The sequence below is a fragment of the Astyanax mexicanus genome, chromosome 18, assembly GCF_023375975.1.
Source record: "Astyanax mexicanus isolate ESR-SI-001 chromosome 18, AstMex3_surface, whole genome shotgun sequence".
Classification (NCBI taxonomy): domain Eukaryota; kingdom Metazoa; phylum Chordata; class Actinopteri; order Characiformes; family Acestrorhamphidae; genus Astyanax; species Astyanax mexicanus.
In genome coordinates, this window is record NC_064425.1 from 1,625,914 (window position 1) to 1,643,757 (window position 17,844).

Genomic DNA, 17,844 nt, shown 5'->3' on the forward strand with positions numbered 1-17,844 from the left:
ACTATGTATGTCATTATAGATACTTATAAGATATTATACAAGCAAATGACAATCAGTGTAAGCTATCTTTATATGCCATATAAATCAGAAACCATGGCTGACAGGAGAGGTCCACAAGCTCCTGAAGGCTAGAAATGCAGCCTTCAGAACAGGTGACCAGGCAGGCCTGAGGTCAGCCAGGGCCAACCTGTCCCGCGGGATCAGGAAAGCTAAGAGGCTGTACTCAAAGAAGATTTCCCAACGCTTCAGCGACAGCAGAGACACACAGAACCTGTGGCAGGGTATCCAGTCTATCACAGGCTATAAACCACATCCACAGACCTGAATGGATTCTTCGCAAGGTTCGAGCCACTCAACAACACACCCGCCCAGAAATCCATCCTTCCTCCTGGTGACCAGGTGCTGACGCTGTCCCCAGACAGTGTGAGGAGAGCATTCAGCAGGATCAATGCTCGGAAAGCTCCTGGGCCTGACAACATTCCTGGCCGTGTGCTGAGAGACTGTGCCTGGGAACTCGCAGAGGTTTATACTGACATTTATAACACCTCTCTGAGTCAGGCGGTGGTTCCCACATGCTTCAAAGCCACCACCATCATCCCTGTCCCAAAGAAGGCATCGCCATCCTGTTTCAATGACTATCGTCCAGTTGCACTCACCCCCATCCTCATGAAGTGCTTCGAACGACTAGTCATGCATCACATCAAGTCTTTGCTCCCCCCCCTCCCTGGACCCCTACCAGTTTGCTTATCGGTCAAATCGCTCGACCGATGATGCCATCTCCACTGTTCTCCACTCAGCCCTCACACACCTAGACAAGAAGAACACCTACGTCAGAATGCTGTTTGTTGACTTCAGCTCAGCATTCAACACAATCGTCCCCCAACAGCTCATACACAAACTGGACAGTCTGGGGCTGAGCACTTCACTGTGCAACTGGCTGTTAGACTTCCTGACTGGTAGACCACAGGCAGTGCGGGTTGGCAGCAGCACATCCAGCATCACCACACTGAACACAGGGGCTCCCCAAGGATGTGTGCTGAGCCCCCTTCTGTTCACTCTGCTGACCCACGATTGCACACCAGCACACACCTCCAACCTCTTCGTCAAGTTTGCGGATGACACGACGGTGGTGGGTCTCATCAGCAACAACGATGAGTCACACTACAGGAGCGAGGTGAGCCGCCTGGCCTCCTGGTGCAAACACAACAATCTCTCTCTGAACACAGAGAAGACCAAGGAGATTGTTGTGGACTTCAGGAGAACTCACACACTGCACACCCCTCTGTTCATCAACGGAACTGCTGTGGAGAGGGTGAGCAGCACCAAGTTCCTGGGTGTGCACGTCACAGAGGACCTCTCCTGGAGCACCAACTCAGCGTCACTGACCCGGAAGGCAAATCAGCGTCTCTACTTTCTCCGCAAGCTGAGAAGAGCTGGAGCCCCCACCCCCATCATGACCACCTTCTACAGAGGGGCCATCGAGAGCATACTGACCAGCTGTTTCACCGTGTGGTACGGGGCCTGCACAGCATCCTGCCGCAGGACCCTCCAGCGCATCGTGAGAGCAGCTGAGAAGATCGTTGGCACCTCTCTCCCCTCCCTTCAGGACTTGTACAGCTCCCGCCTCACACGGAAAGCCCTCCGTCTGGCAGGAGATCCCTCTCACCCACTACACAGCTTCTTCATCCTGCTGCCATCAGGGAGGAGACTGCGGAGTCTCGGGGCGAGGACCAGCAGACTGCGAGACAGCCCCATCCATCAGGCTGTGAGGATGCTGAACTCTCTTCCTGCTCTACCCCCCATCCCAATCCTGCCCACAGCACACACACTCTCATCATCCTGACCCCCCCACTAATAAAGTACTGAAACTCTGCACTACAATGCACAAAGTACTGGTCCCTTCCAAACGGACTTGCACTACACAACACCTGCACTACTGATATACTTGCACTGTCATACACACTTTAATTCCACTTAATTAAACTGTGAACTTTAAGGACTTACGCACCCATTCACTTTACCAGCCTTAAGCTATATACCATATACCGTATTTGCACTACTGTTATTTACTATTTTTATTGTCATTCCATCTCAATCACCATCAATATTGCACTATTGTCTTACGTATGTTTATTGTGTCTTGCTGTATTGAACATATAGTGTCTCTCACTCTTTTATATTATAATTATATATCTATTTTTACTTATTTACTTATATTTATATATCTATTTCTCCCCCACACCACTGCACCTTGTTTTTGTCTCATGTATGTCTATTTGTGTCCCTGCTGTATTGTACACATAGTGTCTCCCATTCTCCTTTATTATATCTATTATCAGTACTTGCTGTAAAATTGGGAAGGAGAGTAACGTAATTTCAATTCTCTGTATGTCCTGTACATATGCAGTATTGACAATAAATCTACTTGACTTGACTTGACTTGATTATGAATAAATAATTCATATGAAGCATTATCAAAAGTAATTAAAGTTAACAGATTTTTTGCATTTTCTGAGGTTCATAAATTATATTTAGTGTATTTTTGTATTATATATAGTGTAATTCTGAGAATACATATCTGAATCTAATACACCATATCTTATTCACCAATCAGGGCAAACCAAACACTTACCATATTTTACACACAATAAGATGCAATGGATTATAAAACACATTATGCTACACTAGTAAGGAACAGGGGTGTCACCATGTTTTCCTTCTAATTCAGCAGGTCTCGTTAATAGTAAAGAAAAATTTAATTCTTAAAAAATAAATATTTTATTTTAAAGTCAAGCGAATGCTGAATGTTAATCTACACATTTATTTACAGTAAGCTAGGAAATTCCAGATTTCCACTAAGGATGGGTGCAGCAGCATTAGCATTAGAAGCTAACCACTAGAGCTAGTCGTGATTAGCAGTTAGCGGCTAATGCAGCCTGACAGCGCTGCACATAGCTTTAAAGTTTTAACACAAAGTAAACGCGCAGACTACAATCCGATTGTGTTGTTAATTGTTACTGTGTTGTATTGTTTGTATTGTGTATGATGGATATTTGTTTTTGTATTATTTGTACGTAATTTATTGTTCTTATTTAAGGTTGCCATAGTAAGAGCTGCCCAGGGACTACAGATGAAAATTAGCCTTTCCGGCTAACTCTGGCTTATTTACAGTTGTTTCTGTTGATTAATGAGCACTGTCCCTGTCAACTAAATAAAAAAATATAATAATGAAAATATACTATAATGAAAATGGCTTAGCGCTTAGCGTGGTTAGCAGCTAATGCTAATATTGCTCCAGTCTCGGTGCTGGAGAACGAAACTGAAACTCCAGAGCGGCTTTACTGCTCCTTTATATCTGACTGGTTTTCATAGAATTCATACATAAGCAGCACAGGATTATGAGACATACTGATGATTTTTGGGGAAATTAAAGGATTTTAAGGACTTTTAAATACAATACGCTTCATTTTGACAGTATTTAGATTATTAAGAATGAAGAAAAGCTATATTTAAAAGGCTATGCTGCATTGTTAGCTCTCGTGGGGTTTAAACAGTACTTGAGAAACTCTTCACTCAGCAATCAAAACAACAAAGAGGCCTGATTCTAGTCATCATCTAATTATCAAGCAAGCCCTTCATGAATCAGTGTGTGTGTGTGTGTGTGTGTGTGCTGGAGTAAATATGAAACTGGGCAGGACAGTGGGTCCTCAGGGCTTCAGTCTGAAAAGCTAAAGACACACGAGAGTCATTAAAGCTCTCCTTACTCCATCAGCCAAAAGTGCTTCACTTTCAGGCCCAGTAATGGACCTGTGTACCGAGTATCATGGCCATTGGATAATGAATAACATTATTTTTGCCAGAAAAGCCAAGCCCACAAAACCTAATTAGGTGAAGTCTGGGCAATTTGCCTGAACAGAGCTCGCCAAATAAAAGAACCGGCCCAGGCGTCGCTGTTTGGTTGACCTATGATTCACAATCCACGTCTACAAAGCCAAAAACTGAAAAGATGAAAAGCAGAAAAGCTTTCCTTCCAAACTTAATCTACATAAACTGATATAAATGTAAGATAATTAACCTGATGAACTTAAAACTAAGTACAGCATAAAGAATTACTGGTATAAATTTAGTTTAATATAAGTACAGGACTTTTTTAATGTGTTTTCTTTATTTCCATGACTGATATTTACATTGTAGATTCTCACTGAAGCATCAAAACTATGAATGAACACATGTGGAGTTTTATGTACTTAATAAAAAATGAGTTGAACCTCCACAGTCACCGGACCTGAACCCAATCCAGATCCAGGTTTGGGGTGAGCTGGAGCACAGAGTGAAGAAGACAAAGGAGCAACAAGTGCTAATAAACACCTCTGGGAACTCCTTCCTTCCTTTAAGACTGTTGGTAAACTTTTCATTTCAGGTGGCCACCTCTTAATGAAGCTCATTGAGAGAGTGATGCCAAGAGTGTGTAAAGCAGTAATCAGTGCAAAGGGGGGCTTTTATTTTGAAGAAACTAGAATATAAAACATGTTTTTTTTAGTAATTTCACATTTTTTATTAAGTACATAAAACTCCACATGTGTTCATTCATAGTTTTGATGCTTCAGTGAGAATCTACAATGTAAATATCAGTCATGAAATTAAAGAAAACGCACTGAAAAAGAGAAGGTGTGTCCAAACTTTTGGCCTGTACTGTACATTTCAGTATAGAAACGACTTTTGAGCCTCCGCTTGATTTTTAGCTTCATGGTCAGCGACCTATTTTGTGTCAACAGAACTGAATATATTAGTGAAACCCATTTCAAAAGCCTTTAAAATAAATGCTGACATTTATTTTGTTCAGTTGTTCAGTTTTGCCCATGAACTGCTTAACATAAAGTCTATTGGTGCAACCCACACTCCATAAAGAAGTCCTTGAAAATGTCTGAAAGTCCTTTCTTCACATTAAATTTTAGTGCGGAACAAAATGCAAAATATAGATGGATTTAAAAAGTAAAAAAAACACACAGAAATGTCTGAAAAATGCAGTGCAATGGGGAACTAAACATAATGGTAATTTACTGAGAAGAACTGAGAAATGTGGTGTTTCAGTGGTTAAAACATTAATCTTTATGTGCCTCCAAAAGTTTTGCTGTATTTGAAAAATCTTTTTTTTTTTGCTATGTAACGTCTCAATATGTGTTACTTTACCGTAATTTTCGCAATATAACCTCCACATGTTTGCCAACAGCAAACAACTGTTTAAAACAGGAGCATAATGTTCCTAGAAGATGTTACTTTATCATATTTTCCGCACTTTAAAGCACACCAGATTATAAGGCGCACTATCAATAAACGTCTATTTTCTGGTCTATTTTCATACACAGTGCACAATGGATTATAAGGCACATTATGCTACACTAGTAAGGAACAGGGGTGTTGCCATGTTTTTTTATAATTCGGTAAAGCTTTGCTAAGTAAACAAAACTGTAATTCTTAAAAAAAAAAGTTCATACAAGCACTAGATGTTAATCTGCACAGATTTATCTGCTGAAAACTGTTTATTTGGGTGAGTAAATCGCTTCCGATTATTTACAGTAAGCTTAGATTTCCAGATTTCCACTAAGGCTAACTGCTAGCAGTTAGCGGCTAATTCTGCCAACAGCGCTACACTGAGATACCCTGAGTGTTTTCTGTTTTCCGGTAAGCCAGGGAGATATTAGCTAGCGGTTTGTTCCACATAGATTCTATGTAGTCTATGTCTACACTGCGATTAGCGGCTAATGCTGCTCCAGTGGTGCAAGCCGGGGTTAGCAGCAGGCTACACGTTGATATACTTGCCTCTGAACGGCGAAAGAGCTAGAGTTTAGCATGGTTAATGCTAATGCTGCTCCAGCAGTGATATGTGGGGTGTATTAACCAGGATTATATATAAATATTTTTTGGGAAAATGCTTCTTTCCTTGAATGTACTGTGTGTATTAACCAATTTGATCCATTCATGTCAGTCAACACACGCACTAGTGATTATGGCAGTGAGAACACACACCCAGGAGGGTGGGCATGCTCAAGGCTAACTTGTTTTCCTTTGAATGTTAAAAGAGGACAAAGTTATTTTCCATTACTTCTCTCACTTTCACTTTCTGATAGTTCAGGGGATTAAAGCTGATCCAGAAAATTCAACCTGCGTCAATCTGGTCCAACAGGAATTGAACCGATGACCTTTAAGTCCTGGAGATGAAACACGTGAACTTCCAGTCCAGAAGATTCAATAAGAAACAAACTATTTCAGGGGATTAAACCAGCAATCTTTAATTCAGGGGATTAAACTGGTAACCTTCCAGTCCAGGAGATTCAATAGGTAACAGAATAACAGTAACAGAAGTCAATGATCCAGAATGTCATGATCCTAATAATAATAATAATGCACTTCATATATCTCCATATATCCAGAATTAAAGTAAAATAAATGATACTGGACAGATATAATCTGTCTCTAGTAGATATATAAAATGGGAAATGAGAACATTTAAGTGTGATTTTTTTTTCTTTTGCTAAAAACAGTAAAAAAAAAAAAATAGTACCCTGATGTGATTATGAATTAGGGTATAATATTGTTCACCATATTTGAAAAAAAGTTAGCGATAATATTGCGTACGATGCGATATGGCACACCCCTAGCATCAAAAAACACTTCTCTAATCTTTAGGGCAAAATTCTGTCAATAAATACCATTAACAGGCAAATTCCCAGCCCCAGTAAATGTGGGGTTTATAATTTCGAGGCCACAGTGGGCCCAATACTTCTGTGTTTGTGTATTATTCCATTATTCCCTGCTGTATTTCAGTCTCAGCATGCTGTGCCTCTGTTTTCCCCACTGCTCATCTGCTCTCGTTTCAGCTTCATTAAAGCAGGCGAGGGGGAAACCAGCAACAGTGGCCAAGTGTTTTCGTAACTTATGATAATTTTGTCCTTGCGTAAGTATTTTATAATGTAAGATTTGCCCCTGCAATTGACCATGTAATTGAATCCTGTGACTCAAGCTGGTGCGCGAGCGTGGTGGTGCGAACGGTTGGCAAACAGCTTCTCCACGCTTGGCCAGCACTCGCTCCTCATCGGCTGAACCCCGGCCAAATTTCCTCGGTTCTGCCGCATGCTTGCTTCTTGCAGAAGAAGTGAGAGCGAGCGCGAGAGTGAGAGAGAAACAGAGAGAAAGAGAGAGAGAGAGAGGGAAGCTGCCGGAAAAGGGTGGGGAGCTGTGGAGCAACAGCGAGGGTGAGAGACTAACAAAGCTGCCCGCTGTGAACCGCAGAGCAAGTCGCGGCGGAGCCAATCGCGGCGCAGCGATGACGCCCGTCGCCGTGGCAACAGGAAAAGCCACGAAGTGACCCGCGATGGCCGTCAGATTCTTTGATTAAGGGAACACGAAGTCGACGCAGCGAAAATTAACCAGGATAACGTGGAACGGAAAATGCGACCAGCATAGCTTAAAACACTGAACACTGTAGAGGAAGGGAGGGAGGGAGGGGGCGCTGCACCAGCATCTGCAGAGCTAATGCAACGGAGATGCTTTGAAAAAGAGATTGAAGCAGGAGATCCACTTGAAAAGAGGGGCTTTCTCCAAAAGAAAAAGGTCTGGAAATCCAAATATCTCTTTTCCACCAACACCAATGTGCCAAGGTGCCAGATCGGTACTGGTTCTGCGAAAATGCAAACCTTTTATGCCAAACTCAGAACACACGACATTTTTTGTCCCTAACGATGTTCACTATGGCAGATTAAGCAGTTATCCTCGTTTCGTGTCGTACTCGAAAAAATGGCAACACTGCATGTTAGTCACTGGCCAATCATCATCCACGTCCTTACGTGACTTCGTAAGTCATGGTGGCGGAGGAACGTAGACTCTGACGATCATGGTTACAGAAGCGTTTGCGTGATGGAAGCGCTTTTCTGCTCAGAAAAACACAAAAGGAAGAGGAAGAAGAAGCAACTGTGGGCTCCTGGGTTCCTGGGTGACCCAAAGAGAACGTCATGGGCTTTGTGTAACTTTACTCCAGAGAGAACTTGAGGTAAAGATGTAGCTACTTTAGCTAGCTTTAGCTACTTTAACAGAATAAAGGCAGGGGTATTGTTGTTGCCAAAGCTCAAAAAAAATTCTTCGGTTTCGCTGGTCCAGTGAACTGCAGTAGCACCGTTTCGCTTTCTTTTCGCCATGTTTACATCAGTGCGCCACAGAATGCTCTGTCTTCTTATTGGTCAGCATCGTCAAACTAGGCGATGAAATAAAAACCAAAAATTCTAACATGCTTTTCGTCAGACGCTCCTACGGCGTCACGTTAAATTACTGCTCTTTGACTGTGTCACACTATGCGGACCTTTATCGCTCACGACGCTAAAATTCAGATCCAACGCAGACAATTTCTCAGCCCCGATAAAATCAGTTCAAAAACAGGCTAAATTCGTGTAGTCTGATCTGGGCATTAAGAATGGACATTGTGTTTTCACTGCTTTAAGGAGTCACTCACTACATATATGAATGTGGGCGTGCTGTAATCAAATTTGCGACTGTGATGCTTGAACGCCACGCCCTTTGGGTCGCTCACTCCACAGGTTCCAGACCAGCAAGATTGTAGGGCCAGAACTGGGTCTGATTTTCTGGCCGAAAACCTGTTGATTTTGCGGTTGAAAAGCACAAAACTGTTCAGGAACTTGGCATCAGTTGTTTAATTTACCAGTGCAAATAAATCATGGAAAATAAAACAAGGATTAATATAAAAATCGATAAATGAGTGCAGGTCAAAATGTCAAGTAGCCTAGGCTCTGCTTCTCTAACAGAGATTTAAGCCCTATCCGGACAGGATTATTATTTTCTCAGGGGGAGGTCTGTGTTAAAAATATTTCACACTTCTACTATCACAGGGATAAAACTCCTGCATCCGGACTGCAATTAAAAAAAAAAAAACAGGAGGACCAGTGAGTTTTTTTTCTAAAGGCTTTCTCGGTCACGACATCGCAGCGTTCAGTAGCTCCTCCATTTCCACTCGCTGTTGTGTTTTTAATGTGGAACTCCGTGGAAACTGTGGCGCACCCAAAGTGTAATTACCATGCACGGCAGTGGACAAATAGCTATTTTATTATTTTAGTAAACGTGAGGAGACGAAACTCAGAGACGGGACTAAAATCACTGGAGGAGCACGGAGTTCAGAGAAAAACAGTAGATAATTCAGCCTGTAATTTATTTTCTCAGAGGACCTCTGAGAAAAACATGTACATGATCGTTCTGGACGGGAATAAAATCACAGAGGATAAAAAAAAAAAAAAAAAAAAAAAAAGAGAAAATTACCCCAGAACCCCCTGAGAAACTAATCCGGTCCAGATAGGGCTTTTGGGCAGGAAATTGAAGTTAGCATAGACTCTCTTTCTCTCTCTCTTTCTCCCACTCACTCACTCTCTAATCTAGATCTCGCCTTCTGCTCCTCCTCCAGCATCCATTAATCCAGCTGCTCCTGAAATAATGGGCTATGTTTTAATTATGACACCGCCATATGCTACATGCATGTATGAGCTCTGTCACCTTCCAATCTAATCGGCCCTCGGAAAATGGATGGCTGTAGCCGTGTCCCATCACCTCAATCAGCGGCTGAGGGTTTATTAAGGAACTTTACTAATGAGGATTTGCAGGGGCAGCAGTGCTTGAAGAGAGCCCGGGAGTAGAAGCTGAATAATAAAGATGGCTGTGAATGCATTGGAATACCTCACAGCGGGAGAGGAAGCTCAGCCCAAAAGGTGCTTTATATCGGAGAGAAACGCTGCAATAAATAGTGTTTCAATTCTCCGAACTGTTGCTTTTAACAGCGACTAATCCAAACCTCAAGTCATGGTCTAAAAGTGGACAGTCATGGTCTAAATGGATCAAAAGTGTTCTTTAGAGGTTAGTCATTGTCTCAATGTGAATAGTCTTGGTTTAAAGCGATCAAATGTGTTTTTAAAAGGTTAGTCATGGTCTAATTGTGGACAGTCATGGTCTAAAGGGCTCAAAAAGTGTTCTTAAAAGGTTATTTATGGTATTAAGGTTATTTATGGTATTAAGAAAATATTTTTAGAGGTTAGTTATGGTCTAAATGTGGATAGTCTTGGTCTAAAGGGAAAAAATGTGTTCCTGAAAGTATAGTCATGATCTAAAAGTGGACAGTCATGGTCTAAATGGATCAAAAGTGTTCTTTAGAGATCAGTCATGATCTTAACGTGGACAGTCGTGGTCTAAAGGGCTCAAATTATTTCTTAAGACGTTAGTCATGGTCTAAAATGTGGGTAGTCAAGGTCTAAAGGGATCAAATGTTTCCTTAAGAGGTTAGTCATAGTCTAAACGTGGGTTTTCATGGTCTAAACGGATTAAAGATGTTCTTCAGAGGTTAGTCATTGTCTAAATGTGGAAAGTCTTGGTCTAAAGGGCTAAAACGTGTTCTTAAAGGGTTAGTTATGGTATAAAGGACTCGAAAATGTTTTTTAGAGGTTAGTCATGGTCTAAATGTGGACAATCATGGTCTAAAGGGCTCAAATTAGTTCTTAAGAGGTAAGTCATGGTCTAAATGTGGACAATCATGGTCTAAAGGGCTCAAATTAGTTCTTAAGATGTTAGTCATGGTCTAAAATGTGGGTAGTCAAGGTCTAAAGGGATCAAATATTTCCTTAAGAGGTTAGTTATGGTCTAAATGTGGACAGTCATGGTCTAAAGGGATGGAAGATGTTCTTCAGAGGTTAGTCATGGTCTAAATGTGGAAAGTCTTGGTCTAAAGGGCTCAAAGGTGTTCTTAAAAGGTTATTTATGGTATAAAGGACTCAAAATGTTTTTTAGAGGTTAGTCATGTTCTAAATGTGGATAGTCTTGGTCTAAATGGATCAAATGTGTTCTTAAGAGGTTAGTCATGGTCTAAATGTGGGCAGTTGTGGCATAGAAGTCAATGGCCCAAAAAGGTGAGCTGTGGCCTTAAGGTGGGCAGATGGGGCCTAAAGGTATGTGTTCTTACTAAAATGACTGTCCATTTACCCTGAAGACCCTATAGTTGATCCATCTATGTCACAACTGCCCACTAACAGACCCGACTGACCTCTCTAGACCACAGTTAATCCCTTAAAGAGATGATCATCTAATTTTAGACCATGGTTGACCATTAGTTCATGCTTCCCTCTGCTGTTAAACTTTTGTGGAGATGTTGATTTTATTGTATTGGCAAACTGCCCACACCGCCTAAAGTACTAATATATAATAGGGGGCTCTACATGCATATTCTGCAGGTGCCTGTTCTTTAGCTTTAATTTGTCGCATGATATTTGGCTTGTCAGTGTTTATACAATGTATTTATACAAGAGCAAATTAAAAAACTTCACAAATGAAACAGTGAAGTTGTTTCAAAAATCATGAAACCATTATTTACTATATTCGTGTACTAATAAAGGCAGCAGTTCTGAATATTCCAGAGTAAAAGGGTTGACAAAGTGATCAATTCTCCAATTTCACTCTTTGTACAGCCACCCCTGGCTTTAATTACATCCATCAATCTGTTTGAATATGTCTCTACCAGCTTTGCACATCTAGATTGGGGAATATTTGCCCTTTCTTTCCTGCAGAATTGTTTGACTTCAGTCAAATTTTGTGGTGATTGGCACCAGACTGCTCTCGTCTAGTCCATCTATCCATCCAAATCCGATGTTCTATTGGGTTAAGCATCGACTCTCTCTCTATCTCACCGACAAAGGTTGCTAGGAACCTGGGTGTTTTGGTTGATGACCAGCTCTCCTTCACGCACCATGTGGCCTCGGTTGCTCGATCCTGCTGCTTCGCGCTTTATAACATCAGGAAAATTAGACAGTTTCTGACGCAACAGGCAACTCCTGGTGCAAGCGGTCGTCATCTCACGCCTCGACTACTGCAATGCCCTGCTAACTGGCCTCCCGGCCTGCGTAGTAAAACCACTCCAAATGATCCAGAACGCAGCAGCACGTCTGGTCTTCAACCAGCCAAAACGGGCACATGTCACCCCGCTGCTCATTGAGCTCCACTGGCTACCAGTTGATGCTCGCATCAAATTCAAAGCTCTTACAATCGCCTACAAGGTGATGACAGTACAGCTCCTTCCTACCTGCACTCGCTCCTGAAGGCTTACGCCACCTCCCGGCCGCTGCGCTCCTCCAACGAACGTCGCCTCGCTTTACCAAACAAACATTCACACAAAGCAATCCAGACTGTTCTCATACAGAGTTCCCCAATGGTGGAACAAACTACCTTCTACTACCAGATCAGGAGAATCTCTCACTATCTTTAAGAGACTCCTGAAGACAGAGCTCTTCAAAGAGCACTTACTCTCCAAACACCTCTAACTAACTACCTTCTACTACCAGATCAGGAGAATCTCTCACTATCTTTAATAATAAACTCCTGAAGACAGAGCTCTTCAAAGAGCACTTACTCTCTTAACACCTCTAACACACTAACTACTTCTAACCTCATTTCCTTCTTCCCCTCCTTCACTTCTCTATCCCTTTATTTCCCTTCAACCTCCTTTAAGCCCTATCTAAAAATGGGTTATCTAAATTCCTATTTCTTTTGTACTTCATTATTGTAAGTCGCTTTGGACAAAAGCGTCTGCCAAATGTAATGTAATTTAAATGTAATGTAATGTAATGTTTAGGTCAGGACTCAGTCAGGAGATCAGTCAATAAAATTAAATTTTCTCCTTTTTAATCAACTAGCAGTGTGTGTTTGGGGTCGTTGTGGTGCTGAAAGGTGAAGAGCCTGCAATTTTTAGCAGTTTAGCAGCTGCATGTTTTTCTCGAGAATATGGAAGTATTTGACAACACCCATTGCTAACCTTTAGTGGCTTACTGATTACTTTTTTACCAAGCAGCTCAATCAGCCTTACTTTTTTTTTTACTTAAGGTTTTTAAGCTGAAGATGGTTTCAAAACTCATGTGACATTTAAAAAGCATGCTTAAAAAAGCAAGTCCACTAATTACTATGATTTTCTTTCAAAAAAGTCTTAATTTTAAAGCAATTGTTGACTGCATGTTCAAATAATTGATATTTATGACAAAAAAATCACTCCTGTTACTGACACTCACTCTTGTTACATGTTATGTTTTGAGTAACAGGAATAAAAGTAACAGGAATGAGTTTTTAGCATAGAATATTACCTAAAAGTTTTTAGTATAAAAAAGGAGCAGTATTAGCTTAAGCCGCTAACCGTGCTAAGCACTAGCTCTTTCGCTGTTCAGAGGAGATAAGTCACCTAATTCCTTTGGTTTTCTTTCAAAAAAGTCTTTATTTTTAAGAAATTATTGACTGCATGTTCAAATAATTGATATTAATGACAAAAAAAAAACACTCCTGTTACTGGCACTCACTTCTGTTACATGCAAGTATTATCGGCCGGTAGCCTGCCTCTAACCCCGGCTAGCACTGCTGGAGCAGCATTAACATTAGCCGCTAACCAGGCTAAGCACTAGCTCTTTCGCTGTTCAGAGGAGATAAGTCTACTAATTCCTTCGATTTATTTTCAAAAAAGTTTGTAGTTTAAAGAAATTGTTGGACTTCATGTTCAAATAACTTATACTTATGACAAATAATCACTCCTGTTCATTTCTGTTACTGGCACTCACTCCTGTTACATTTTAAGTTTTGAGTAACATGAATTAAAGTAACAGGAACGAGTTTTTAGCATAGAATAATACTTAAAAGTTTTTAGTATAATTAACTAATGTTTTCAGTAAACATTACTTAAAAAACTTAAGGCAGCCGTTTTCCTCAAATAATTTATGTTAATTCACCATATCCAGGCTTATAGTGTGTCTAAAAAGACATAGAGAGAGAGAGAGTTGGAGAAGAAGGAAGATTATGAAAAGAGAGTGAGAGTTAGTTATGAGATTTAATCCATATTTCTGCGTAATTAAAATGTAAAATACCTTCTAAACATAACAGTAGTGGGAGGAAGCTGAAGCCAAACTTGGTAAAACGTTTAAATTGCGTTAAATATTTATGCACTGAAGTTTTCATTATTTAATTATTACGTTAAAACAGACCATAAAAATGTTTGTCTGTTGTTTAAGTATGTGTATTTGTATTTTTTTTTAATCAATACATTTCCATTATTTTTAAAACATCAGTGCAGACATGGAAAATAAAACTAAAAAAATTAACTAAAATTATAATTAAATTTGATTATTGTAGGTCTAAAATGAATCAGATTTTTTGTAATTCTTAGTAATAAAATGTGTGTCAGATCCAGAGAGCTCCATTGTTTAGGGCTAAATTACTGAATTAACTCTGAGCTCATGTATTTGTTAGCTCAAAATATGTAGATTTTCTCCATCAATAAACAGAAACACCAAGATTTGTAGACTAAATTTAGAGTATTTTTATTTTCCAAAACTTATTATGACCATATGAACCCTGTGCTACCAGAGTTCTGTTTGGTAAAATCAGTTTTAAAGTTTTAAATAAAAACATTTTATATGATGAATTTATTTAATTTGATCTATTTGGCTCCAATCCTGAAACCCAACTCCCAAGTCCCGGCTGAACCTAAAACACCCCACACCATGATGCTGGCACCACCATGCTTCACAGATGGCGGGTGAATTTAAGGTGATGTCCCATGCTAAACCTGTGCCAGATATAGAGTTTGGAGTTCAGTACAACAAGTTCTATCTTGGTCTAATTTGATCATAAAAGCTTCACCACACTACACCAGAATGTTTTATGAGATTATAAGTGAGACTCGTTGGCACATTTTTGAGTCTTTTTTTAATACCACCTTTAATACCACCCTGCCGTGGGCGAGGGCAGCGTTGTGTAAAGTTTTTTTTGCCACTGTTTTTTTTGGTATCCTGGTAAATGTTTTTATTTAAATAAATTTTTTTAATGGAATTGGACTTATACACTTTACGCTGCTTAATAATTCGCTAAATACCATATTTTAACACTATAAGACGCACTTAAAATCCTTTAATTTTCCCAAAAATCACCAGTGAGCCTTATAATCCGGTGCTCTTTATGTATGAATTCTACTAGTCAGGTATTAAGGAGCAGTAAAGCCACTCTGAACACTGAGGTACAGAGTTATACAGGAGATTCAGATTAGTTCTCCAGCTGTATAAGCATTAGCATTAGCTGCTAACCCCGCTAAGCGCTAGCTCTTTTACTTTTCAGAGGTGAGTATTATCGGCCAGTAGTCTGCTGCTAACCCTGGCTAGCACTGCTGGAGCAGCATTAGCATTAGCAGCTAACCGCATTGAGCGATAGCTCTTCCGCAATTCAGAGGTGAGTATTATCGTGCTGTAGCCTGCTGCTAACCCCGGCTAGCACTGCTGGAGCAGTATTAGCATTAGCAGCTAACCTCATTGAGCGATAGCTCTTCCGCCATTCAGAGGTGAGTATTATCGTGCTGTAGCCTGCTGCTAACCCCGGCTAGCACTGCTGGAGCAGTATTAGCATTAGCCACTAACAGAGATGAGAACTATCCATATGTAGTCTGTGTGTTTACCATGTTAATACAAGCTACGTGGAAAGAACCGCTAGCTAGTTACTAGTTACTTCTCCAAAAGAGTTACCAACTGAGTTACTCCACTATAAAAGTAACTAGTTACCAGTAAAAGTAACTATTGCATTACTTTTGTTCCTCGCCCCTGTAACCCCCACGTCTGTATGGACCAAGCGCCTGTATATACAGTTAAGAAATCCAGATTTAGAAATCTGGTAGAAGTTACTTCATATCTGTGTTTTTTTTTTCTTCTAAGTATCGTTATGGTATAGAAAATCGTGATACTTCTTGCGGTATCAAAGTCAAAATTCTGGTATTGTGACAACCCTAGTGTGTACACACAGTAGGGGTGGGCGATATGGCTCTAAAATAATATCACGATATTTCAGGGTATTTTTGTGATAACGATATACTTGGCGATATAGGAAAACAGAAAAATAATTAATTAATTTCAGGAATATAGTATAATAGTATAACAGCATAATCATAACGTGGCAAAATAAATAATATAGCATAAAATAATATAATGCAGCAAATAATATTGCAGAATATTTAGTGCATGCATATAAACTGCAAACTAAAACAATTATACAATAAATACACCTAAAGCTTCACAGTAAATAATAGACTACTTTTAAGACAGAACAGCCCTATTATCACGATATGGATTTTTAATATCATGATATTTCTGTGTCATAACGTTGCCCACCCCTAACACACGGTGTGAAAAAGTGCCATAAAAATATGTAATAAAGAAAAGATCATTTTGTAGTTAAAGCAGAAAAGAAGATTAAAAGGGCACTTTACACTAAACTTGTGTTTAGAGTATGTTAGGATTATCCATTATGTGCATCTGTTACTTGTGGAGCAGCTTGTTTTTGGAAGAAATACTGGATACAGTTTAAGTTAACTCTATAAACACACTCTAGTGCTGTGTGTAGTTCTTACCCTCTCGAGGATGATGTGAGACATGGTGGCGTTAGCGTCGACGATGATGGTGGCGGTCTTGTCGTCTCGGATCTCTTTGAGGAGGGGGGTGGGGTCCTGGCTGTCGTCCAGCATGCGTACCGAGAGGGTCTCCTTAGAGATGAGAAACTGTCGCAGCAACACCTCCAGGTTTAATAGGCCTGTTGAACAGGGACACACACACAGACCAAACCAACAAATGTGAGGCTTAAGGCTGCTTCATTCACCACAAGCAATATTTCAAACACCACCTTTCAGAAGGCTAAAATGTATTCCTGCTTTACGGCTTCATTATTATGAGAGCTGTAATTCATACTGCAAGTCCAGTCCAAACTAACAGTAATCCCAAAGTCATTCTGTTCGATATGCCCCACAATAATTTCCCTCCAACAGACTGCCTCAGGGCTGGTTACATGTTTAGTAAAAGAGAATATGGTAGACACATATAAAAACATCAATCAAAACCATATTATAATATTGTCTAGGCCCTCTTGTGCTGCCAAAACAGCTCTGATCCATCAAAGCATGGACTCTAGAAGACTTCAGGAAGTGTTGTGTGTTATCTGACGCCAAGACGTTAGTAGCAGATCCTTTAACTCTTGTAAAATGCAAAAGTTAAAAGAGAAATCTGGTGTAAAAATGATTTTTGTTGTAGTAAAACATGATAAAAAGTTATTACCTTACCTCCTACAGCTTCCTGAGATACAGTAAGTTTGTGCTTTTTGCCCAGCACTCAACGTACAACGGCCCCAATAAATCTCTTTTTACACCGTTATCCAGCTCAAAGTAGCTCCACACCTCCTTACTAGAATCCGGAAAGCCCTGACATTTAAAAAGAGGCATTAATAACTTTTAAAAAGTGCACAAGAAGCTTATTAAAAACATTGTTTACATCCTATAACACTACTAGCTTCAGCTCCGAGCGCCGCCATTACTGTACTGATAATAACATAGACATATATATACATAGACTCTGCATAGCCTGCCTCCTGGCCTAATAGCCGGCTACTAGCATGGAGGTGTGGAGCTACTTTGAGCCTGGATAACGGTGTAAAAAGCGAGTTACTAGGGCAAAAAGCACAAAATTACTGGATCTCAGAATGCTGCAGGAGAGCGGAGGTGAGCTACTCAACAAAGGTTAATACTCTTTATCATGTTTAATTAAACCAAAAGTCATTTTTACACCGGAGATCTCTTTTAAATGGAGCATTATCCATTGCTCTGGTAATCCGGTATAACACCGCTTTAGTCCGGTGTAGGAGTAAGTGGAGAGAAACGATAGGATTTCAGCTCTTGCTCATGAATATTCATACATGCAAACATATCGCCTCTAATTGGCTAACAGCACTGCAACACCAGGAGGC

At 40.3% G+C, this 17,844-nt stretch overlaps 1 protein-coding gene across 3 annotated transcripts in view; it reads right to left on the minus strand.

Moving 5' to 3' along the window:
• Window positions 1-17,844, minus strand: part of grik4 (glutamate receptor, ionotropic, kainate 4) — a 1,128,391-nt gene that overhangs the window by 541,068 nt on the left and 569,479 nt on the right. For all 3 annotated transcript variants that reach the window (XR_007425334.1, XM_049467192.1, XM_049467193.1), the window contains one exon: window positions 16,463-16,641. Coding sequence is in view for 2 of the 3 variants with exons in the window: in XM_049467192.1 (XP_049323149.1) it covers window positions 16,463-16,641 (179 nt within the window). In the remaining variant the exon portion in view is untranslated. The remainder of the gene's footprint in view (window positions 1-16,462; window positions 16,642-17,844) is intronic.